Source organism: Danio rerio, chromosome 5 (genome assembly GCF_049306965.1).
Source record: "Danio rerio strain Tuebingen ecotype United States chromosome 5, GRCz12tu, whole genome shotgun sequence".
NCBI classification, from domain to species: domain Eukaryota; kingdom Metazoa; phylum Chordata; class Actinopteri; order Cypriniformes; family Danionidae; genus Danio; species Danio rerio.
The window spans coordinates 31,875,046-31,900,810 of NC_133180.1; the positions used below are offsets into that span (position 1 = coordinate 31,875,046).

At 36.2% G+C, this 25,765-nt stretch overlaps 2 protein-coding genes and 1 long non-coding RNA gene across 9 annotated transcripts in view; 2 read left to right on the forward strand and 1 right to left on the reverse strand.

Moving 5' to 3' along the window:
• atp2a3 (ATPase sarcoplasmic/endoplasmic reticulum Ca2+ transporting 3) overlaps positions 1-10,333 on the forward strand; it is a 101,470-nt gene extending 91,137 nt beyond the window's left edge. The window contains exons 18-22 of one of the 2 annotated variants that reach the window (XM_009301580.5): positions 3,558-3,691; positions 5,360-5,477; positions 7,181-7,298; positions 7,472-7,500; positions 7,598-10,333. In XM_009301580.5, the coding sequence (XP_009299855.1) occupies positions 3,558-3,691; positions 5,360-5,477; positions 7,181-7,298; positions 7,472-7,476 (375 nt within the window). In that variant the 3' untranslated portion in view covers positions 7,477-7,500; positions 7,598-10,333. The remainder of the gene's footprint in view (positions 1-3,557; positions 3,692-5,359; positions 5,478-7,180; positions 7,299-7,471; positions 7,501-7,597) is intronic. The other variant, XM_692016.11, reaches the window with a different exon arrangement.
• LOC141385833 (uncharacterized) lies at positions 1-25,509 on the reverse strand. The gene is made up of 3 exons (XR_012406909.1): positions 24,418-25,509; positions 15,708-15,844; positions 1-1,472 (listed from the first exon to the last, which is right to left on the reverse strand). It is a non-coding gene; the product is annotated as an uncharacterized lncRNA (long non-coding RNA).
• Positions 24,786-25,765, forward strand: part of camkk1a (calcium/calmodulin-dependent protein kinase kinase 1, alpha a) — a 153,237-nt gene continuing 152,257 nt past the window's right edge. For all 6 annotated transcript variants that reach the window (XR_012405874.1, XM_073950341.1, XM_073950346.1 and 3 more), the window contains exon 1: positions 24,786-25,374. The gene's annotated coding sequence lies outside the window, so the exon portion shown is untranslated. The remainder of the gene's footprint in view (positions 25,375-25,765) is intronic.

Consider the following 25,765-nt stretch of genomic DNA (forward strand, 5'->3'; position numbering starts at 1 on the left):
GGTTCTTCAGAACGGACATTTATTTTTAAGGTTGTCCTCTTAATGTGCTTTGACGAACTGTATTAGTAAATAAACACTACAAAAAAATAAGAAATTATACAAACCACGATAATCTAATACATTAAACAAGAAAAACAAATATCTTGTTGGTCACTTGTCATAAGAAGCGGTTAATAAAATCTTCTTTATTGTCCTTTTGACTTAAAACATCAGTAACTTTAAGCTTCTTAAACACGTAACTTAACACAGCATTGACATGCGTCCATTCGTAGTTAGTCTATTCAGCGACTCATAAACACATCACTTGCATTACATGTCATTTTCTTTAAAGTCACACGCTTCCATATTAATGTCTTAAAGAACACCATAAGAAATTATCAAACATTTAAGCATTCCAACACATTTACAATTATAAATACACTTCTGCTGAATTAATACAAAATATTATGACTTTAAACAATTAATTCATTCATTTTCTTTTGTCTTAGTCCTTTTATTAATCAAGGGTCTGCAACAGCAGTATGTACCGCCAACTTATCCAGCATATGTTTTACGCAGCAGATGCACTCCATCCATCACTGGGAAAGACTTTAATTCACTAAAGAATTAAATATGGAACAAATTAGTAAAATAAATGTGCAAATATGTGCAGTTTTTACAAGTTTTTTAAAGACGTCCCTATATTTCTTGATGGTGCATTTTTTAAAATACAAATTTCAGTGATATTATTGTTACAATTTAAAAGAATTGTTTTCTGTTTTAAAAGGCAATTAATTTCGGTGAAGGCAAACTTGAATTTTCTGCAGTCTTTGCCTCGGTATTCAGTGTCGTATGATTCTTTTATTGTTTTTATGTTAAAATGTGGATACAAAAACTATATTCAAAAGATTGTTTCAAATAAAAATTCAGTGTAATCAACAAGAATCAGAAAAAGAAGCTAACTAACAAAAAAGTCCAAGTCTGTTTTTATTTATTCATTTAAAAATACTATGAAGCAGTAACATTGCAAACATTATTAGATTTTAAAATTGTTGTTTTCTTTTTTTATATTTCTTTCCATTCTGATTTATTCCTTTGGTGGTAGTGTTGAGTTTGAGCAGTGATTATTCTATCCTCGATTTATTCTGATTTGCTAATTTGGTGTTTTAAGAAACAACTATCATTGATGAATGATCAATAGAAACATCAATTCAATTCAGCTTTATTTGTATAGCGCTTTTACAATGTAGATTGTGTCAAAGCAGCTTCACATAAATGGTCATAGTAACTGGAACAGTGTGGTTCAGTAACTGGAACAGTGTGGTTCAGGTTTTAGTGTTTAAGTTCAGTTCAGTTCAGTTTAGCTCAGTTCAGTGTGATTTAATCATTACTGAGAGTTCAAACACTGAAGAGCCAATTCATCGATGCGTAGCTCTACCAATCCTGAACCATGCGAGCCAGTGGTGACAGCGGAGAGGGAAAAAAAACTTCACCTGATGGGAGTGAAGAAAAAAAACCTTGAGAGAACCAGACTCAGTTGGGCACGACCATTTTAATTTCTAACATATTTTTAATTTTTAACATCAGAACATTTACTGATTTATTATAGTATTAATGAGACACTATAAATGTATTTACTGGCATGTTTGATCAATTTAATACATCCTTGCTAATTTTTAAGTAAAAACAAAAACAAATTTATAGTCAAAAATATCTATTGTACTGCATAATGTGAATAAGCCATTAGTGTCAGCAAAGTTTGAACAAGACAATATTATAACATGTATTATAACAGTGATTAAAGTTTAAGAAGCCCCAGTTCATTAAGAAGGTTGATATTTTTTGGAACAAACAGTAATAGTTGGTTATTACCACAATAACAATCTTAAACTATCCTGTGAGGCTTGTGTGAGTATGTGGCTCTCTCCGTCATCCGTTTTTAAAATAAAGACACAGCTGTTTAGTGTCAGTAAGATCAGATCTCACAGGATGATCCACACAGCTGTTTTTTCTGATATCACAGGTCACCGTCACTGCTATCAGTAGGTCAAATGATTTCCTGTCTCACTGCTCTAGCTGATCTGATGTGGCCAATATATTTACCTTTTTTTCAGATTATGTCAAGATAACATTTTTCATCTACATTACCTGTCAATTTTAAGATTTTGGGCTTTTTTTCCAGAAATTGTTTTTTTTTTTATGATGTAAAAACACATTAAAGTGGTGTTTATATTTGCTAAAACCTTTTTTTAAATTTAAATTAAGTTTTTAAAAAGTTTGTTGTGTTTTTACCTGCACTGTGCAACACATTATCACTTCAGTAGCATTTACCTTATATGCATTTAGATGTACACCAAACCTTAGTTTTATTCACATCTGTTTTCTGAAGTTCTTTACAGAGAATATGTTCAGACATAATCTGAATGATTAGTTGAAGTTTTGATGATAAGTGATAAGTCAGAATTATCAGCCCCCTTGTTTATTTCCCCCCCCCCAATTTCTATTTAACGGAGAGAAGATTTTTTCAACACATTTCTAATCATAATAGTTTTAATAACTCATTTCTAATACCTGATTTATTTAATCTTTGCCATGATAACAGTAAATAATATTTGACTAGATATTTTCAAGACACTTCTATACAGTTTAAAGTGACATTTAAAGGCTTAAGTAGGTTAATTAGGTTAACTAGGCAGGTTAGGGTAAGTTTTTGTATAACGATGGTTTGTTCTGTAGACTATCGAAAAAATATAGCTTAAAGGAGCTAATAGTTTTGACCTTAAAATAGTGTTTAAAAAATAAAAACTGCTTTTATTGTAGCCAAATAAGACTTTCTTTAGAAGAAAAAATATTATCAGACATACTGTGAAAATTTCCTTGCTCTGTCAAACATCATTTAGGAAATATTTAAAAAAGAAAAAAAGTTCAAAGGGGGGCTAACAATTCTTCAACTGTACTAATTTTAATTCTAAAATTTCCTGAAACGTTTTTTGTTTTTTAGCTGGTTGCTGTATTTTAATTTTTACTTAATATATAATGAAGTGATAAAGAGATGCTCAAAAGCTAGTGTAAAAGTTTTTTGATTATAATGTCAAAGGTTAACCAGATTTAAACGAGACTATCAAGTGTTCAGATTTTTGTGCTAGAAATGTATGCAAATGTGTGATTATTTAATGAAACAATCCCTTGTGCAAATTCAAACATAAAAAACTTGTAATACTAAAAATGATTGCAATTCGTAAAGGGATAGTTAACTCAAAAATGACAGTTCTGTCATCGTTTACTCACCCTTGACTTGTTCCAAACCAGTTTGAAAAAATGTATTCTGTTAAACAAGTAAAGGCAGAGTAAATGATAACAGATTTTAATTTATTTTTGGTTAACTATCAATTCAATTTAACCATACAGCTGTTAAAGTATGATTATTAGTAATTACTTTATATTTTTTTCTACCCAATTCATCAGCAATGTCCTGCCCAATACGTGTACATCCACTTAGAAAACAAACACATCAGATCTTCAGGATGGTGCCTGATTACATTTCTACAGCCCTAATACTGTTTTGTTCTCATGTCTAGCGACACTTCATGCAGTGTACAGAGGAAAACCCCATGTTTGAAGGCATAAACTGCGAGGTCTTCGAGTCCCGTTACCCAACCACCATGGCTCTCTCTGTGCTTGTTACCATCGAGATGTTCAACGCTCTTAACAGGTAAGACCTGCTGCCATGGTGATGGCACTGCACCAACTGTGCTCTTTCAATACGTCCAACTAGTTTTGTTAAAACACATTTTAGATGTCTTATTAGCTCAGTGGAGCTGTGCAGAGTTTATGACAGTTTTTATACGGAGAGTTCACTCAAAAATTGTATTTTACTTGTCATTCCCTTACACAAAATTTTTAAGGTTGTATTCATTGACATCCATAGCGAGGGAATAAATACCATGGATGGAAGTCAACTGATACTAGTTTCCAACTTCTTCTGTGTTGAACAAAAAAAAGGGTAGCATACATTTTTCAAAGTGCAGAATAAGTAAATGATTGCAGAATTTTTATTTTTTAATTATTTGTGCCAGCATCCGTGCAAACTATGGACTTTTTGTAAACAGAGTAAAGTTGGTAACCATGGTGTCTCTTCTTATTTTATTTATTTATTTTTGAGTTTGAATAAAAAAAGTGATGCATGTAGCCTGCTTTGCTTTCGGATATACAGGGTCACAGGTGTTCTTGCACAGAATCCCAGCTTCAGGATAGGCAATTGCGAACTGGCTTAGTTATATATACACTTGAAGTCAGAATTATTAGCCCCCCTGTTTTTTTTTCAAAATTTTTTGTTTATCGGAGAGTAGATTTTGTGTTTATCAGAAGAAAGAAACCCTTAAAGGGTTTGGAACCACTTGAGGGTGAGTGAAATAATTAAATATACATTTTTAGGTGAACTATCCCTTTCAGAAAAAAGATTTTACATTGCTTCAGATGTCAGCTTTTAAATAACTGACCTATGTGTTATGGTTACTTCCATCTGAGCTTGTTCTCTAGGTTACAGGTTCACTCCTGTAAAGAGATGATTCATCGTGCCCTTTACCAAAGCAAATGCGCATGATTACAGTTTCTGTGTTGAAATTATAGTACAATCCAAAATGAAAATGTGCCATTTAGTTTACTAACCCGAAGGCCATCCAAAATGTAGGTGACCTTTTTTTGTAAGGAAAAAACAATAGTTTTTGTTAAAACTTAGTGATTCATGAAATGCTAATCAATGATTCATGAACCAATGATTAGGAGAATGCACATGCATTCTATGCATATGAATGAATGTAAAACTAAACAAATACCTGTAGCTCCTCACAATACAAGGAGTTATAAACGAATTGGCCTGTCTGTGAAGGAAACATTATTTCAACATTATTAGCTTTAATCCACAGCCTTGCAAGCCTTCGGAGCAATTTGTAGCACAAGCTTTCTTCATATAAAAGTGTATATCAGACATTGGGAATGACCATAAAAATTAAACCTTTGTGTATCGTACATGTATCACAGTAATTTGACCGACTAAATAATGACTATATGGTAATGGCCTATTTGCACAGCTTTTGTTTTTCAGCCAATCATAAACTTCTGGTAAAAGGTCAATGTGACTATTTACAATTTTAAAAGATTCATTTTACAGCATCAGTGTTGTAATGTAATTTAAATACAATCAGTTAAAAGATCACTGATTTGTAAAGAAACGTGGCAATTTTGCGATGGAAAGACAGTTCACCAAGAGCATTTGGGCTGTCTGACTGAAAAAAAAAAATGTTGTGTCCATATACCCCATTGATTTGAAAAAATTATTTAAGACCCATGGCCACTGACGTTGAAATGTTCTCTTCTTCAGTCTGTCAGAAAATCAGTCTCTCCTGAGGATGCCACCCTGGGTCAACATATGGCTGTTGGGGGCCATAATCCTTTCCCTGTCTCTACACTTCCTCATCCTGCATGTGGAGCCTCTGCCGGTGAGTGAAATGCACAATAACTCTTCTTTCTGTTTCACCAAGGAATAATCAACTTGTACAACGGGACAACTGGAGGAATAAACTAGGTTTTAAGGCAAATGTAATTATTTGCAGAGATCGCTCATTTGTGAGTAATATATTTTCTAATTTAAGCGATGGTTACACACATACTATATATTTTCATTCCAAACTAGGCCTGTCACAATAACCAATATATCGACTTATCGCACAACATATGGACATGACCTCAATCAATTTTGGTGATGCAATATACATCGCTCGCACATAAAACCAACTCTAGCAACATTATAGAAGATTGCGCAACATCTCTGTCTCTATTGGAGGTTTCAGTAGCTGTTTCCATCCAAAAATGCGGATTAACTTTTTGCACAAAACTGGAATATCGCATAAAAGACGTGCGAATAAAGCAGCGTTTCCATCCAACGAGTGGACAAAATCATCACTTCCTAACTAACTGGCCAAATATCAAAAGTAAAAGCAGAATTTGCTGCAGTAGGAGAAGCTGCGTCAATTTTTTCTTCATTTAATAAATGACTTGCACCTCAGAAGGCAATCCTGACATGCAATGAACATGCTGTGGCGTTTGAAGGCGTGAGATGCGGAGCACAGACGCTCTTAATTCTGGAATTATACAATTAATGCAACTCCATCTCTTTAAGCAATGTGAGTTTGAGTCACTTCTAACATGCACCTGAAAACTCAAGCACCCACACAAATGTAAAAGTTATTTACAAATCTAATGTCAAATAAGTTTTTGTTGTTATTTTAACAGTTTATGATATGCATACATATAAGTATTAAATTGGTATTACTAGTTGTAAATAGTACTATTTCTACTATTTTGTTTTTTTATTTATTGTTTTTTTCTTTTAATTAGGATATTATAATATTTTTTATATAATAATTTAACAATAATAATACTCTTTTTTTCCCCCCCAGGACAATAGGATATATTTAGAGCTAATGTTTCTTCCCATATCGATAAACTTCCAGTAAACAGATAATGTGACTTTTTCAATTTTAAACGGTTCCTTTTAGAGTATCGATGCTGTAATGTAATTAAAAATAATCAGTTAAATAGACTTCAGCATTCATTTAGTTGTTGAAGCAAAAACCGAGATGAAAAGCCGTTAACATGCACACGACTCTCAGGATCAGCAGGCTAGCGCAGAAATGGCAATTGAAAATATTGGAATAAAATAAATGTAAATATTTTAAACACATGACGTTGGAAATTATCATTTAATGCAGTGCTTCTTGTACATTCTGAGACCCACTTCATTGCGTATATCATATAGACAGTGAAGATCGCTGATTTTTTAAGAAAACAGACCTTAAACGTGCTGATTTTGTTGCTGCATACAGTTCACCAGAAGCGCTTGACCCAGGTTACTGACAAATTAAAAGTCCTTCTTCATGCTTCTGCAGTAACCCTATTGTATTATTATCGTAATTTATTTCTTTGTTGGTTTGTTGACATTTATCTCAATCAATCAAAATGTTGTAATTATAATATTTTTAATAATTTCAACTACTCCTGGTCTCCTCCATTTCTGTCTCCATATTTATTCACTTCAGATGTGTACATGCATACTTGAAACTACCAAAAACAATATAGATTTTTTTTTCTGCCATTTGCACTTTCTCTTATTTGATATTTGATATCATCTTGCGTTTCTCAGCTGATCTTCCAGGTCACTCCACTGCATTTTTCCCAATGGATCATTGTCTTCAAGATCTCAATTCCTGTCATCCTATTGGACGAAGCACTTAAGTACATCTCCCGCCACCACTTAGAAGGTACAGCTTGTCTACAAGGACATGTTTTTCTCTCATCGTGTGACTTCTGTGTCCACGACTGTCCCTGATGTGGCTGTTGTTCTTGATATTCCAGTCATGTTTCTGTCTCCTTTATACTGACTGTATTGTCATTTTTTTTCTTTGTTTCTTCTGATCTGTTTCTCCTCCGGCAGTTTAACTATCCCCTCTCGTCTTTTGAAAGGTATTTTCTCAACCTACAGTCTGTCCATTTGGAATTACCTCAGCATTTTGCTCTTCATCTCCTGGAGGCACTTCATAATTTCTCTATCTCTCTGCAGGTGAAGAGGAGGACAGGTACAGGAAGAATCGGCAGCTGAAATTTTAGGATGACTTCCTCCAAGCACACATGAACACACACACACACACACACACACACACACACACACACACACACACACACACACACTCACCCCTGCCTTTTTCCTCCATGCTTTTAAGACATGCACACACATCACTCGTCCTCTAGAAATCTCTCATCATGTGTCTTCTCTGCATGTCTAACCACCACTAAAACAAGCAGGGCTTGTAGTTTGTTACTTTGTGTGTGTTTGAGAGTTTAGGCGTGAGTGTTTGTGTGCGTGTAGGCATGTGCATGGGCCTAATTCAATCATGTCAAGCCGTTGTGTGTCCATATGTTTTCTTTTACCTTGCTTTTTAGCTTTCACACACTTGCTGTACATAGTAGTGCGGTTTACTGGAGAGGAAGAGCGTTTAAGGATGAACATTTGGGTAATACGGGTTAATAACAAGCGGGATTTAATCATAATTTGGCCAGAAAGTACAATAAACAACAAAGATAGATTCAGAAATGTTAAAGAGAGGATGAAGATGCCAGTTTGGGTGTCTTTTAATGTGTGAATGTTTGTTCGGACAGAATGGCCAGTTTCTTTAAGTGGTCGCTCCAGTTTCTCTTTTCCTCTCTTCTTTTGGATGTTTCTTTTAAATAACTGTTTACACAAGGCTAAACCAGGCAGCAAATACTTTGTATTGCACATGACCATTATAATTGTTTTAGTCTGAAAACTGAGAACTTACGGTTTAGGATTGTGAAATAGAAGGCCAAGGAGTGAATTTTAACTGTAAAACATTTCAAAACTGCGCAGAAATCGATTGAAATCAACAACCGTAACAACAGTAAGCGAATAAGTGAACTAATGTGCCTCAGACTTTTCCTCCTCTATTCTGTAAAAGAGTGAACTCCACTTGAACACTAGTAATAATTCAATCCAAACATGGTGCAACCTGCCACATGATGTAAGTATTACTATCCACTGCAGGTTTCGAAAGTGATGAGAGGGAAGAGGAGGAAAGAAAGGGTTTTGTTCACTGAGGGCAGTCCAGGTTTGCAGCATTACCTGCAGAGACTGCTTTGATTTTCCCTCTCCTACACACAGACACAAACTCGCGCACCCTCTTTAGGGAGTAAAGGGGTCTCACTTGAATGTACTTTGGCTTGCTGCTTGCTAGCAAGGCTTTTCGTGCTCCTTTAATGCTGCCGAATTGCTTTTTCTTTTGCACGTTTTTCATCCTCCATCATCATCATCATGAACACGTCGTGTCCACAAAGGGAGGATTCTCTACCGCTAGTGCTTTTCTTGCAATCTTGATGAACTTGGCTACTTTTTTTTTTTTTTTTTTAACACAGTAATAATGTATTCGACTGAAAGAACCCAGGTGGTTTAGCTTTGTCAGTTTTGCTGTTAAGGGTTTGATATGCCCTCATCGATCTGTTGGGTAATGCTGGTGTGCTGTTTTCAGACGAATTGGCAAAGCAGCTACGCCTGTGCCTGGTGTCAATATGCTAAAAGCGCAGTGTGAAAAGTCTCTGTCCGCTTGCTAGCTGTGACAATGGTGTCCTTCTGTCACAGCTTCGAATCATCTGTTTTGCCAGTAACAAATGTGAGTGGTGTAAATGCTATTTTAAACAGGCAAGCTCTGTGTCTCATGTGCTACACTTATAGTTAGTAGCTAACTTTAGGGTCAGCGTTTTGACACGAGGCAACATGGCCGCTCATATTCATCACACTAGCATCTGCACCAATAGAAAGTGTGGGCTTGTACAGCCTTGCTAATAACTACTGATCTCTTGAACTCTTGTACAGTACAGGAAAAAAAAGAAATACCTGATTGCATGGAACCTTGTTACTGTAATTAATAACCTATACAGTATATTTAATTCTTTTTTAAATAATGAAAAATCATCATCACCCGGGAGAGAGCAGTTGCAAAACTTCTTTTGAATTTTCTTTCAGCGTTCACCTAACTGAGACTATTTTGTAGAATAGTGGCGGTTGTTTATTCATTGTTACAGTTTGTTTTAAAGGTTGCAGGGGTTTATGTGTCTTTTAAATTTAGTTTAGGACTTGTAAAATAAAGATAAGATTTGTGCTAATGATCATTTTTTTGCAACTATAATTGGGTTTGAATGTCTGAGGAGTTTCAGTTTCTCTGTTTTTGTTTGTCTGTTTGATTTGTGTGGTTTACACAGAGTGGCGTCCACTAGTCAATATAGCCTACTGACTTCGGAAGTTGTTCTCCTGAAGGGCTTGGTGTGGGATTTGTGCCTCCAGAGATTTGAAATGTTACGCGGAAAGTTGGACGTCCACTTTGTATCTATTTCAATCCATATTTAAAACCGATTCGAGTAATATTCCTTAACGTTACTGAATGCCTTTTGTTGGTGCTTCTCCCGCGAAACGTTTTCATCAAACGATACTGAATGTTTTCACTCTGAAACGTGCTTGATTGTTCGTTGTGGACACTTCGGAAAGGTTGACAATCAGGAGCGCAAACAAGAGATTGTAGTGTCGTCGATTTCTCCCCATTCGTGGTCCTGAGATGATTCACTCGGACTGGACAGCTGTCTTTCTGCCTGCGCACAAACCGGCTGGAGCTTTGCACCCACTACTGAGAAAGAATTCTCTGTAAACGCCTTGGTAATATTAATTGTGGATACATAATTTTATATATATGAAAAAGACATGTCAAATAAAGATTATTTATCTTCTAATTTATTTCCATGCTGTTGTTGCTGCTTTCTTTTTGCGTTTAAACATCATCTTTCATTCGTAGTCTAGAGCTGTGGATGCAATGAACACTAGCTACCACCAGAGGACACTGACATCATGTACTATATATTGGCCCCAACAACTCGTCTAATACAATATTCACATTTACACGACAGATACTTAATGATATTATAAAATTCTTTAAATAATTATTGAGGGTGGACTATGCTGAGCCTGTTTATAGGCTTCTTTTTCTTTTTTTTTTTATTTGGAGAATTGATTTCTCATAATTGAGCAGGTGCATGTCAACACTTTAGTTGGCTAATGTTTAGCCAATTTGATTTCAAATGTTGGTAATAAGAAGACAAAAAATACACTAGACTATTAAAAATTCCTTGTGTGTTTGCGAACACATGATTATTAACAATACTGTTTTCATGGAACACTTTAATTTTACAAAGGTTCTTTTAGAGGAAAAAAGTTTATGGTTATTTTAATTACTGTTGGCTAAAATGTTCTTTTTTTAAGCTAAATTATTATTTTTTTCTGTGGAAGCACTGCAGAAACTCTTATAGAAATCTGATACAGTTGAAGTCAGAATTATTAGCCCCTGTTTATATTTTTTCAAGACACCTCTATACAGCTTAAAGTGTCATTTAAAGGCTTAACTAGGTTAATTAGGGTAACTAGGCAGGTTAGGGTAATTAGGCAAGTTATTGCATAACAATGGCCTGACTATCGAAAAAAATACAGCTTAAAAGGGCTAATAATTTTGACCTTAAAATGATTTTAGAAATAAGGTAATAACTGCTTTTATTCTAGCCAAAATAAAAAAATAAGACTTTCTCCAGAAGAAATAAATATTATCAGACATACTATAAAATGTTCCTTCTCTTTTAAAATCATTTAAGATAAATTTTTTTTAAATTCAAATGGGGACTAATGATTCGGACTTCGAATGCTGTTTGGCAATATATGCAAATCTCATGTTTAACACACAAGTTCATGTATGGATTTTACAGATATAAATGTATGTAAAAATTAGCAAAATATATTTCTAAATATATTTATATATTTACCACATACCTATATTTACTTTAAACTATAAGAATCAAAATTATGTTTATATATTGCCTAATCTGATTTTTGAAACCTTTTTCAACTCTAATACTTTGATGGAGCGGTTTATAATGAACTATATGCATGACAGACAACATCCAATATGCTGTCAATAAGATGACATCATCATAAAAATAAAGCAATACATAAATAAGAATTAGGGGCAATACCTAGTTTTAATACTTTCCTTGCTGGAATTTCTTTCAATATTGAATCTCTTAAGCTTATTATTAATAGTAATAATAAGAAGAATAATGTTTCTTAAAGCTTTTTATCTTTTTTCTTAATGACAGACAAATTTTTTCCCTCTTTCTCGTTCATAACTTTTGTTATTTTTCTCTTCAACGCAGTGATTATTTTATTGTATTCAATAAAAAAATAATAAGGAAAAAGAGGTTCAAACACGTTTCTTCTTGTCAGTTAAAATACATGCTTTGTTAACAAATAAATAAATATAAGCACTAAATGTTTTTTAAAAGAAAAATAAGGGTCATTTTCCCAGAGATGGGTTGAGGCTAGAAGGGCATCCGCTGCGTAAAAACGTGCTGGATAAGTTAGCGGTTCATTCTGCTGTGGCGACGCCGGATTAATAAAGAGACTAAGCTGAAAAGAAAATGAATGAATTCAAAAAAGGGTCATCATTTAAAATATAGGCAGACTTTTTTTTTTTTTTTAAGCGTTTTAAGTATTATTTAGCCTATATTCCATTATTTGGCATTCATCAAATGATTAAAAAAAACATAAATTTTAGTAACGAAGCCTTAATTTGTTTTATCACATTGGTGTTTCTTGAGTTTATTTAAATAGGTCCTTTAGGTCACTGAGGCAGCTCATCCTCAGGGCCGATGAGTGGCAATTAGTTGCACTTAATGAGCATTCATTGAAGCTAGTCTTCACACCCTGAGACTACAGAGAATTTATACCTGACTTCATATTCCCACCAGACCCAATCACTGCCATCACATGCAACTCACAAATGAAAAACACCCTGGACCAGGGGTCACCAATCTCGGTCCTGGAGGGCCGGTGTCCCTGCAGGGTTTAGCTCCAACTTGCCTCAACACACCTGCCTGGTTGTTTCAAGTATACCTAATAGGACCTTGATTAGCTTGTCCAGGTGTGTTTGATTAGGGTTGGAGCTAAAATCTGCAGGACACCGGCCCTCCAGGAGCAAGTTTGGTGACCACTGCCCTGGACTAATACTGGACTTTACATTAGATTGTGTAAACATGAAGAAGGGAAAAAATAGACAAACAGATGATTCTCCAAAGAATAAAATGAATTTACTCACCATAACCTGTTTGAGATTTGTTCTTCTACTGAGCACAACTTTTTTTATTTTATTTTGAAGTATTTTGGAAACTTATAGTCATATTTTTTCTTACTACGGAAATCAATGGCTGTTCATTACATCATTCTTCCAAATACCTTCTTTTCTTTTCATTAATTCATTTTCCTTCGGCTTAGTCCCTTTATTCATCAGGGCTCACCACAGCGGAATGAACCGCCAACTTATCCAGCATATGTTTTACACAGCGGTTGCCCGTCTGGCTGCATATTGGGAAACACTCATACACTCACATTCACACATACACTACGGCCAATTTTAGTTTATTCAATTCACCTTAGACCGCATGTCTTTGGACAGTGGGGGAGACCGGAGCACCTGAAGAAAACCCAGGGAGAACATGCAAACTCCACACAGAAAGGCAGAGGATCGACCTAGTGACCTTGCTGTGAGGCAACAGCACATACCTACTGCGCCACTGCTTCGTCCCAAAATCAGCTGTAATTCAAAAGTGAAATATTGTGTTTCTTTTGCAATAAATACTAATGAAATTGAATTGATCAAATTATCGAAATGCTTATGTTTTCAATGTTCTGTTCATTTTCAAAAAGAACACTGAAACATGGTTTCCAACAAGCTCACTGTTTCTGTAAATATCCAAAATAATAATAAAAATGGAAGATGTTCTTTCAGCACCAAGTATAAAAATATAACTATACATACAACATATATTTACGTGTGAGTTTATTATTATGTATTACGTACGTGTCTATTTCCATATATAGTGTGCAGGGCTGCACGGTGACTCACAGCAAGAAGGTCGCAGGTTCAAGTCCCAGCTGGAATTTCTGTGTGGCGTTTACATGTTTTCCTTGTGTTGACTTGGGTTTCCTCTGGGTGCTCCAGTCTCCAGTCCAAAGACATGCACTATACAGTAAGTCAATCGAATACACTAAATTGTCCGTTGTGTGTGTGAATGAGTGTGTATGTATGTTTCCCAGTACTGGGTTGGGGCTGAAAGGGCATCCGCTGCGTAAAACATATGCTGAAATAGTTGGTAGTTCATTGCGCTGTGGCAACCTCTGAAATAGAGACTAAGCTAAAGGCAGGGGCGGACTGGGACAAAAATTCAGCCCTAGCACTGTAGCCACACAAATTACCACACCCACTGACACGCACATTCACTATTAATTTTGGTGTACAGATGGTGAAATAATATGACATTCTTGCCAGATTTTGATTATGTCCAGGTAACCTCGGATTGGGTCGGCCCATCTTGAAACCAGGCGGCAATTGCCGATTGGGCCAAATGCTTAACATTAATTATTATTATTATTATCATCAACGTAATAGCATCTAGCAAGAGATAAAAGCTGTCTGCACTTAAAAACAATACCTATTTAAAAAAAAACAAAACTGACCGGCCCACATTTAAAAATTGGTCCGGCCCTTCTGGCATTTGCCAGAATTGCCAGATGGCCAGTCCGCCCCTGGCTGAAGGAGAATGAATGAATTATGAGTGCATTTTCATTTTCCCCACAAGAAAAGAAGTCAAGGTTTAGAATGACATGAGTAAATGATATACTTTTGTGATTTTAAAGGAACTATTCATTTATTGTTGGACTAATATGTTCTTAATGAAAGTAAGAAACTCTCTATATTGGATAGTTTAGGCAATAAATGTCATCTTGCAAAAATTAGTAACACTTAGTGTTTTCAATTTGGATTAGATTTATGTTCGTAATTGAAGCCTAATTTATCTGTCATGTATTCATATGATCTGTTCTCAGTTTTGTTTTGAGACTTTATCTCAGTATGCCAGAAACATATTATATAATACGCCTGTTTTATTCTTCTGTTTTACCCACGCTAGCTATGATCCCTTAATAAGCATTCATCTCAACACCTATTCAGCATGAATAACTTAGCATTTATAATATTCCTCTGTTTTGCCAAAGATCACATCTCACCTCTGACCCCATTTCTCTCCTTCAGTTAAAATATACATCCGATTCCACCAACCACTGTATAACACCTTTAAAATCCTTATTGCTCTAATCCTGTCTAAACGATAATCTTGACATTTAGCTCACTCGGAGGTGTGAGTGATTCAGCAGCATAATCTGTTTTCTCTGTTAATAATGAGCCTATAATTAAGCTGTGCATTGAAGTTATCTGGGCCATCTTGTTTTTACATAAACACTGCTTTTAAGAGTATATTTAGCTTGCCGCAGTTGTCTAGAATGTAGCATGTAATGCCTTAATTACTGTATTGATGCTGTCACATGTTAAAAAATCTGTCCTACAACAAGATGCTTATTACATAAATCTGGCAACATGGTGGAGTGGAGGAAATGGCTGTACAATCTCATTCATTCTTGCTACTGCTGTTGGTCAGCAATGTGATTTTAAGTAAGTTATCAATGACAGTACTTTAAATCGTTTTTTTAAACATGAAAAAATGTCTGAACCCTGACCATACTGACCTGCTCTCTGGATTTACATGCTCAAAACACAATCTCAGAAAAAAGGGACCTTTTTAAATGAAAATGTACCCCTATATACAATTCTGGAAGTTGCAAAATACGTCCCAAGAGGTATTTTTTTTTTTGCAGTTTTTGTGAATCCGCCAGAGGCCGCTGTGTATGTATTTTCAGATCTCAAATTTCGCTCACGAGTGGCATTCGCGCCTGGTATTTTCACGTAAATCCACCAGAGGCCGCTGTCTACTGATTGACTGACTGACTGATCAACTGACCCATGCACCCTTCTTCCTTAAACCTAACCAATAGTGTTTTATTAAGCACCAAATGACCCGCCCACCCACTTCCCTAAACACAACCGACTGTGTTTTCAAAAGCAATCCATAAAAAGAAAATCTCTCTGATTTTTACCACGCTTTCAGATTTTACCACATTCTCACCCTGTTATTTACTTGTTTATTTAATTTTTTGGTTTTTGGTTTTGTCTTACTTGCTGGCCTGCTGGAACAATTCTTCATCAGACTTGAACTCCGTCGTCTCAGTCAACTCCTCTGTGCGTCTCAAGTCCCCTGACGTACGCAGTGAGCCACTGGACAAACTAGTAACAACAGGAAGGTAAGCAGTTACCTGGTAAGCATAAAAAGAAACATCATCATGCCGCCCAGTAGCATTCATTTTAAAGATGAAATGTAGCCATATCTTCTCCAGAAATGTACATAAAATTTTGTCATTTTTAGGGTACACTTTTTTTTTTATCTTTAACACACTATGAGGTGCACAGTTGTACTTTTTAAGTATCAGTATACCCTTAATGTACATATGTGACCCTATAAGGTACAAGTGTACTTTTTGACCCCAGAGACTTGTTTTGTACCTTTATTTATGAGAGTGTAATCATGTCTCTAAATGACAACACATTGTGCCTAACAAAGTAAAATCAGTTTTTGGATTATATTTTTTTATTAGCAATTGCTTCACATGATTTATAGTCATAATATCATATGTCATTGATCTAGGCTCAAAATAAGTGGACATTTAAGTCGCTTTCTAAGCGCTAATATGGGCCCCATTTAGGTTATGTGTACATTTTCCACCAGCACAAACCAGGTGCTAGTTCAGAGCCAGTGCTATTGGCAGTTCAGAGCTAGCATGTGTAGCGATTCTTCTAACAACTGCTTTGCTTTTACAATGGCTAGATACAACGTGTTGTTATTAAGGTTAATAAATTTGCATTATTAAGGTTAATAAATTTCAGCACTATGTTCTGCTACTATTTCAGACATGGTGTTGAAAGCAGTTTTTGTTCATCTCGTTGGTCACGGTAACCCCGCCCTCAGCCATTGATGTAAGTGCCTCTTACGATGCCCGAGAGAGCTTAACATGCTGCAATTTAGGAAAACAAGTGCAACACTTAATATATATATATATATATATATATATATATATATATATATATATATATATATATATATATATATATATATATATATATATATAATTATATATATTATATATAAATTATAAATTTTTTTGCTCGTTCAAACTACTTATTGAAAATGAGCTGAAATAACACAATTCTTGAGATTCATTGGGACCTCTAAATGTTTTATGTTCAATCCACATAAATTTGTTAAGTGTTAAGTTAACTTAATCAATTTGTGTCGGGACAACATTAATGAATTGTGTGGAACCCTGCATTTTTTACAGTGAATTTCAAAAAAGCAAATTAAGAAAAGATCTTCATCCGTTTGACAGTGCACATGCTGCAACTCTTCACAACGCAAACCATTAAAAAAATGTGCTGCATTTTCCCACAACGCAAACAAATTAATAAAAATTGTTTGTGTTGTGGGAAAATGCAGCACGTTTTATTAGATTGTTTGCGTTGTGAAGATTTGCAGCATGTGCACTGTCAAACGGATGAAGATCTTTTCTTAATTTGCTGGTGTTTTTTGTAATTGCATGTCTTTTTTTAAATTGCAGAACATTAGGCTCTCTTGGCCACCGTAGGTTCTTCTTACTTCTATAGCCCAATGTTTTAGTGGTTACATTTGTTCAAAGTTGTAAGACAAAAACTGGCTCTTAACCAGCGCTCAAACTGAATGGTGGAAAAAGATTCATAGGCTAATTCATATACAGTAGGGCCAACATGTAACCTGCCTAAGAATCTATCTATAGGGCTCTTATTTATTGCCCATATTATCCCAGAATGTCAGCTGGGAGAGGGTCAGCCCTGAACAGTTTAATCTTGTTCAAACACATCTGATCAGACTAATCCTAGTCCTTCAGGTTTGTTTGAAACATACAGGTAAGTGTGTGTGAGCAGGAATGGAACTAAACTCTGCTGGGCGTTGGCTGTTCAGAAACTGAATTTGACACCCCTGAGTTAAACAAAAAAAAAAAACTCCAAAATCCCCCTAAAGTGTGTGCATCTGTTTGCCAACTCCCTTGAAATGGGTGTAACTTCACAGCAAATTTAAAGCTGTCGGACACCCGCCTGAGTTTTTCTCTCCTCTAGACACACCTCACTCCCCCTGGGAGACACCCACAGAGACAGCTGGACTCAACCAGCCTTTCTATCCTGACAATCATTAAAATCTGATCAACTGATGCCTTTAAGTTTTGCCAATTCCATGTCGCTTAAAAATCAAGATGATTTTGGATTTTTGATGATCTGGTTGTGTTACTGATACTGTAAATCTCTACTGTACTCTCTCCTTCGTTACTTCTTTCATTATTGAGCATGTACAGTATGTCTTGTATATAGGTGTATATTTTCTGTACATTCCCCATAATACATTCATTCATTCTCTTTTCGGTTTAGTCCCTTTATTAATCCGGGGTCACCACAGCGACAGAATGAACCGACAACCTATCCAGCACATGTTTTACTCAGCGGATGCTCTTCCAGCCGCAACCCATTCCTGGGAAATTCTCCATAATCAATTAATTAATTAAATTGCATTACAGAACAGAGTCTCTTAAGCTGAATCTTGCTATGTGGCATGCAACTGTTTGCACATAAGAGTAAGACAAAATATTTTTTCCTGCCCATAAAAATTGTCTTTGAATCAGTCGACGAGCAGATCAGTTGATTGTAGTATTAATACTATAGAGTTGATATTAAAACTAATGTAAATATTCATTATTAAATAATAATGAAATAATAATTTACCCATTGAGCTCATATGTATAGTGTATTACTGTCTTCGCAATGGCAAACTGTTGTATGAGTAAAATCTTTTTAGTGAAAGGACTAAACTTAAATGACTCCCAAATGAACTGGCTCTTTTTAGTGACTCAAAAACTTAAAGTGTGATAAATGTAGTCTGTTTTATAAACTAACAACACCTAGTATCATTAATTGAAAACATAGCATGACTAATGTAATCGTGTTCACAAATAAATGAGTTTTATGAGCTGACACGTTTTGTAATTCAAATACAAATGATGCATTCAGAGCTAATCTAATGACTTTATAAATAGTGATTCACAAAAACATGGGCCTACAGCACAATGGAAATAGCCTGATGCCTGAATTATTGAGCAGATGGTTTTATTAATTAAAAGTTTAAAGTAGGCTATTGGTTTGAATTAGTCTGCTTTGAACTTTTTCAAGGTTACATTTTTGTGTCAGTATCATTACTGAATGACTCTGAACAGAGCGTTTGAAAAAAACTGGACAGAGCGTTTGATTTTGGATTTTGCAGTTCAACCTAAATTCCGTGCTTCAGTATTTGATTTCTAACTACAGTAGTTGATGGGATGAAAACAAATCTTTTAGAAGCTGTGAATCAACTGAATCAATTCCTTCCCAAAATGATTCAGCATTTCGAAGTCCTCAAAACACTGCACACATTCTTCAAGCCTGTTGGTAAAACTGTGTAAAAGCAACGAGAATATTTATTTTACAAATGTTTCTTTAAAAATCTCTAAAACCGATCAGGTAAAAACCGAGATTTAAACATTTTAAAACAGCTGTGACATGACTTGTTTACTGTAATCACATGATGCAATCAGATACAAAAGCACTATGTTGAAACAAACTCAAAAAATGGGTCATGCTTTATTTTAACCTGTCCCCACTTATGGGGATTTACACCTACATAACGTAAAAAAGTAACAGTTTTTGAGCCGAGTGAGCTGCAAACATAAATTAGGTGGATAGATGGGAGGGCAGCACGGTGGCACAGTGGGCAGCGCTGTCGCCTCACAGCAAGAAGGTCGCTGGTTCGAGCCTCGGCTGGGTCAGTTGCCATGTCTGTGTGGAGTTTGCATGTTCTCCCCATGTTCGTGTGGGTTTCTTTCGGGTGCTCCGGTCTCCACCACAGTCCAAAGACATGTGGTATAGGTGAATTGGGTAAGCTAAATTGTCCGCAGTGTATGTGTGTGAATGGAAGTGCATGGGTGTTTTCCAGTTATGAATTGCAGCTGAAGGGCATCTGCTGCCTAAAACATATGCTGGATAAGTTGGCAGTTCATTCCACTGTGGTGATACCAGATTAATAAAGGGACAAGAAAATGAATGAATGAATCAATTAATGGATGGATAGATAGAAGGCACTTTGAGCTTGGTCTAGACTAGGGGTGCCCAAACTTTTTGTTATGAAGGGCCAAACACCCAAATTGGATTGAGAGATGTGGGTCGAAGATAAATAAATCAAGCTGTATAATAAAGTTGCCCTAGATTATGGCCTCATTTCTTTCAAAAATATTTAGAAAACACGACTTTAATCAGATTAAGTAATTTTAATAATTTTTTTCACTTTATAATTAACCTATTATAATGAAAACAGTGGAATTCCATTTATAACACAATGGAGTTTAATGGCGAATACACTAGTCAAGCTGCACCTGCCTTTGTCTTAATTTGCTCACTGAGGATTTCTGAGCAACAGGTTGTTCATTAAAAAAAGAATAGTTTACAACATATAATTAAGACATTTAATCAAAGTTAGTTTTTTGCTTAAAATAAAACAAACGAAAGGTCACATTAAATTAGAAATTACAATGTGTATTAAAGGTATTGACCCCAACCCTCCCTAAAATTCGCCCTCTCTTCTTTGATGGAATCATGAGCCAAATCAAAGGTTACCATGGACCAACTTTGGCCCACGAGCCCTAATTTGGCCATCTCTGGTCTAGACAGTCTAATGCTAAAACATATAAAAGGGTAAACATGCTGAAGTATTTAGCAAGAACAATTGTGTTCATATATAATAGTTTTTTTTATTTTTCATTTACATCAGTGTTTTTTAACCACATTCCTGGAGGACCACCAGCTCTGCACATTTTCCATGTCTCCTTAACCAAACACACCCGATTCAGATCATCAGCTCATTGAGAGACTGAAAGACCTGCAATAGTTGTGACAGAAAAAGGAGACATCCCAAACATGCAGTGTTGGTGGTCCTCCAGTACTATGGTTGGGAAGTCTGATATAATTAACACATGAAGTTATTCTTGTAATAATCTAGAAAACAATATCTTTTGAAAGCCAAGTATCTCATCAAGTGTTTTATAAAGATAGCATACAAAATAAGATTTTATGAGTCTATATATGTGTCTTTTACTCCCTCACAGTCAATTCTTGCTATAAACAAACCATTAATGATCCATTAATACAGCCAAGAGGGACACTGGTTGAGTTTGCATGTTCTCCCAGTGTTAGTTTGGGTTTGCTCTGGGTGCTCCAGTTCCCCCACAGTCCAAAGACATGCGCTATAGGTGAATTGAATAAGCTAAATTGGCCGTAGTGTATGTGTGTGAATGAGTGTGTATGAATGTTTCCAAGTACTCGGTTGCAGCTGGAAGAGCATCCGCTATGTAAAGCATATGCAGGATAAGTTGGCGATTCATTCCGCTGTGGTGATCCCTGATGAATAAAGGGACTAAGCCAAAGAATAATAAATGAATGAATAAACAGCCAATAGCAGATAATAGGCAAGTATTATGTAGGAATTAGGAAAGACTTGAAAGCAAAACACATATACGCATTATAAAGTAGCTTTATAAAAGTTTATAATAATCTGTGAAGCTACACTGAAAAAATGATACAATAATGCCAAATACATTGCTTTTTTCCTCTCTCCTCTCACAATGTTCAAACACATGGAGGTTTCTAAAGCTGTGTGTGTTGTGCTGGAAGGCTTAAGGATTCACTTTTGATTTCTTCTTCCTTCAGCTTGATAAATCACTCTGGCGCCCAATCCCTCTGTCCTTCACTTCCCATCTTTTTTCCCTTCCCCTCGGCATCATAATGCATTTGTTGTTTCTTCCTCTATTACCCCTTTCTCTGTTCTGGATTTGGAGGCAGTCAGTGAGAGCATATTAAAAGCATTGGTGTAAATTATGGTATGAGTCATAGCAAACTCAACAGCAGACATTCAGAGTATTTTTGAGAAAAGACTGAATGGAGCTCGCAACGATACACTCATTGATGGTAAAAGGTGAGAGAGAAAAGGCTGGAAAAAAAGAAAATTGCACAGTAGCTACATAATGAGTCCTTATGTGTGCGTGTGTGTGTGTGTGTGTGTGTGCGTGTGTGTGTGTGTGTGTGTGTGTGTGTGTGTGTGTGTGTGTGTGTGTGTGTGTGTGTGTGTGTGTGTGTGAGAGAAAGAATGCATTTGTACCCATATTTTTCTTTCCTTTGGATTAGACGCATGTAATCATAATTAGGCAGTGGTGCATTTGATTACCTGTATGTCCTCTTTGCACTTTGAGCATCATGACAAGTGTGGTAATCTCCAAACTCTCCCTCAAGACATGGATTTTCCTTTGAAGCTCTGTGCTCGGCATTATAGGTACCTAGATGCAACGTAACCTCTATTCCCGCTGGCACATGCACAACTTCACCAGCCATTACTTACATCAGAGCATCTTGTAGACTCGGATTAGTCAGTAATAGGCAAAAGTAAAAGGAACAGATGGGTTTGACCTTTGAATAAATGAACTGGCTTGTCATTACCCATGGGGCTTGATGCTGTTGTCTCTCAAATTTAAGGACACTCAGGCATAAGGTTGTTAGTTCTGCTATCTTGCCTTTCAGTTGGTTTCATTGACTGTATTTTAAAAGCATAACATCTTTAGATCTGATACAGTATATACTGTATGTAATCTTTGGGAATTTTGGGGTTTTGGTCAGGATAAAATACTGCTATTTTTGGGGAATTTTCTCCCCAGTTGAATGTAAACAAAATAAAAGACATGGAGATAGATTACAGGTTTCTCATATCCCCAGCATAACAACTATTAAAGGCAGGGCCGGAGTGGGACTCCTTTTCAGTCCTGGAGTTTCAAGCCTTAGACCGGTTCACTTCAGTTCATGACTGACAATATTAAAATAACATTATTACCACAGTAGTGAAGATTTATTTGAACGGTTAACACAATGTAATATCTAACAGTATCAGAATCTATTTTCTGTAAGAATTAGTGAAAAAATGAAAAAATATCAAATAAATAAATACAAATATATATATTAAGCTATATGTATAAAATAAAGATTACAATTAAATGTATTGAATTGTCGAATGACACTATCATGTCTTTTTTTTAAGCAAACAGCTGCTTTATAACTTCAAATATTTGTTATAAACATGAGAACATTAAAAGGTAGCTTAATGTCCAACACTATTCTTTTAAATATCACAATGTTCTTTCTTGCAATATCTGAATATGTATTCTGTGCAAAATTGTTCTCAGATATCAGGTCTTAAACACAAATAAAGAATAAAACAAGTTTCGCACTGTTATCTGGCATACTTTTTTTTAACCAGTGTTACTTTCTAACGATAGCTTTATCTTGTTTCCCCTTTTTAGCATTCTTCTAGCCTGATCAAGTTAAGTCAGATTTATTAATGTTGTGAATCATCTGATTTCATTAATTGTCTCAGGGCATTTTTAATTGAGCAGGTGTAATATTCATTAATATTAATTATTCAAATTCTTATATTCACTCAATGACAATCCTAACTCATTCTAGAGTGTTGGGCTCATGACTGGTGCTTGGTAACGTTACGGGGCCTGACTATTCACTGTTAACAGCAAACTAGACAAGAGGCTGCTGCTGCTGAACAGCTACAGTACAAGAAAATGTTCGGTACATAAACAGTGGTTTGCAGACATCATTGTTTTGCACTGCTCCTAACTAGCTTAACGTTAACTACCAGCTGTTTCATCGTCTTCAAGTGTTGTACTCTTGCTGCCGTTGGTTTTAACGAAAAATGTACTCTGTCTTTTAAATTGTGAACTTTTCAGCGCCACCTTTACGCTTTTTGTTTTAAGTTTTTTTTTTATCTCTCGCAATGATTTTTCTGATGAGCAAGGTGCCGCTGTTGGGGAGTCAAATGATAATGACATCATTATTAACCTGCGGGCTGCATTCTGCTCATGGGGCTGCGAGAAAAAAAATGGAGTTTTGGTAAAATAAGGAATTAAAAGAGTGAGGCTATGGTCAAATAAATAAATAAAAATGGGAATACTGGTCCTCCCGATTAGCCAATCCGGGTCTGATTAAAGGTTTGGAGTTGGACACTGAAATTGTTGGCACATAAATATCCAGGGGTTGTTAATGACACCCAGGCTGTCTATAAAAAATTTCAACTAAGACTGAGGAAACTTAGAATTTTGGTTTTGAACCTCTACACTGTAAAAAAACTATATATATATATATATATATATATATATATATATATATATATATATATATATATATATATATATATATATATATATATATTTATATTTATTTATTTATAATACATTATGACTTTTACTTATTTTGTTGTTTGCTGTATAATTACAGTATGGTAGTGCAGTGGATAGTGCTATCGCGGCACAGCAAGAAGGTCGCTGGTTCGAGGCCCGGCTCGGTGTGGAGTTTATTCTCCCCGTATTTGTGTTTATCCAAAACCTCCAGGTGCTCTGGTTTCCCCCACCAGTCCAAAGACATACGGTACAGGTGAATTGGGTAAGCTAAATTGTCCTTAGTGTATGCCCTGGTCCTTCAGGTTGGGGGTTGAGCGTTGGGCTAACAACCCACCTTGTAAAAATTAGATGTTGTAAAAAAACAACATGGTGTGGCTGAAAATCAACTTCAATATAAACGACTCTGGGAGTATACTATGTTGATATGGCAACTAGCCAAAGTCTAAACATTGCTATGCTTTAATTAAATAGTATTTTACGTTGAAACTTACCAACCACGACAGAATCCTGGTCTGCATTCTGGTGAAATGTGGGTGGGATTGAGTAAGTACACTTCATAATGACCACAACTAGTTTCGGACATCACTAAAATTGCTGCTTCCTCAAAGTTAGTTTGTGCTCCAATCACCTCCTTGAATTAGTGAACCCCTTTTTTTATTGGTGTGTACATAAGTATATTGGTGTGTCGCGTAATTCTAATTAATCAGAGCTGGTAATGTGTGTTTTGTAGTTTTGTGTCCAGCGGGCTGTGGGCGGTTCTGGGGGCGCGGCGTCTGAAGCGAAGACTGATGCGCCGTGAACCCGGCGGACTTTAGGACCCGAGCATAGTAAAAGAAAAGGGAAATGTTTGATGGATCGTGAAGTTCATCCAAGCTTTCTGTTGGCGTGGTATCATTGCACATGCTAAGAGACGCTATTTAACTTCACACTGGCTAATTCTCCAGATGAAAATGCAGCGTGTCTCGTGAATGAAAGCCGATGACCGAGTGCAGGTGACGGGCTGTAATGTTTGAAGCTGCGCTCCCTCGCTCCGTAGCTCGGTCGGTCAGTCGGGGATCTGTCAGCAGTGCGGAAGAGAGAGAGTGAGAGAGAGGGATGGGGCAGATATATGCCATTAAACTGACTCACAAGAGACTGAAATGATGCAGAGATTCCGCCACGAAATAAAGCCCGAGCATCACTGAAGATAACCAGACAGAGAAAGACGCGTGCTCGGATGGAGCTGTGAGCAGTAGCAGCAGCGGTGGTGACATTGATGAAGCCCGCTGTCACTCATCCGACGCACGCAGAGGAGCATCTGTGACAGCGCGATTTTGGAAGTGAAACTTTTTAACAGACAGATTGATCCGAGCGTCGTCTGCTCGAGCCAAAATCGAAAGCAACTTCACAAATTGCAGACGCTGCGATCGGGAGCTTGTTGAACAAAAGACACGCGACCAAGTTGACAGGTGAGTAGTAGCGTTAACAGTTGTGATCTGCGCGCGGAGAGCTTTTGTGTCGGTCATTCGGTGCTCGAGTGAGGCTCTGCGGGAGAATTTGAGGCAGTGCTGCTGGATGAACAATGCAGCTGCTTACTTTAGTGTGGAGGAGAGCCGAAGGGGCGGTTTCTTACTCCGAGAGCCCCCTTCTGTCACCCTCACTATACACTGTATGCTCACTACAGAAGAAGCAGGGCTTTGTGGTCTGAAATTTGGTTTGTAGGCTAACGTTACTACAAATTCACCATTAGCGAGTATGATGACGTCAGTAAGCAAATTCGGGTTAGTGAGGAAAACTAAATTTTATATACTTTAAATTCACAGTTCTGAGATGTCGAGAGAGCTGTCTGGCTTGTAGCAT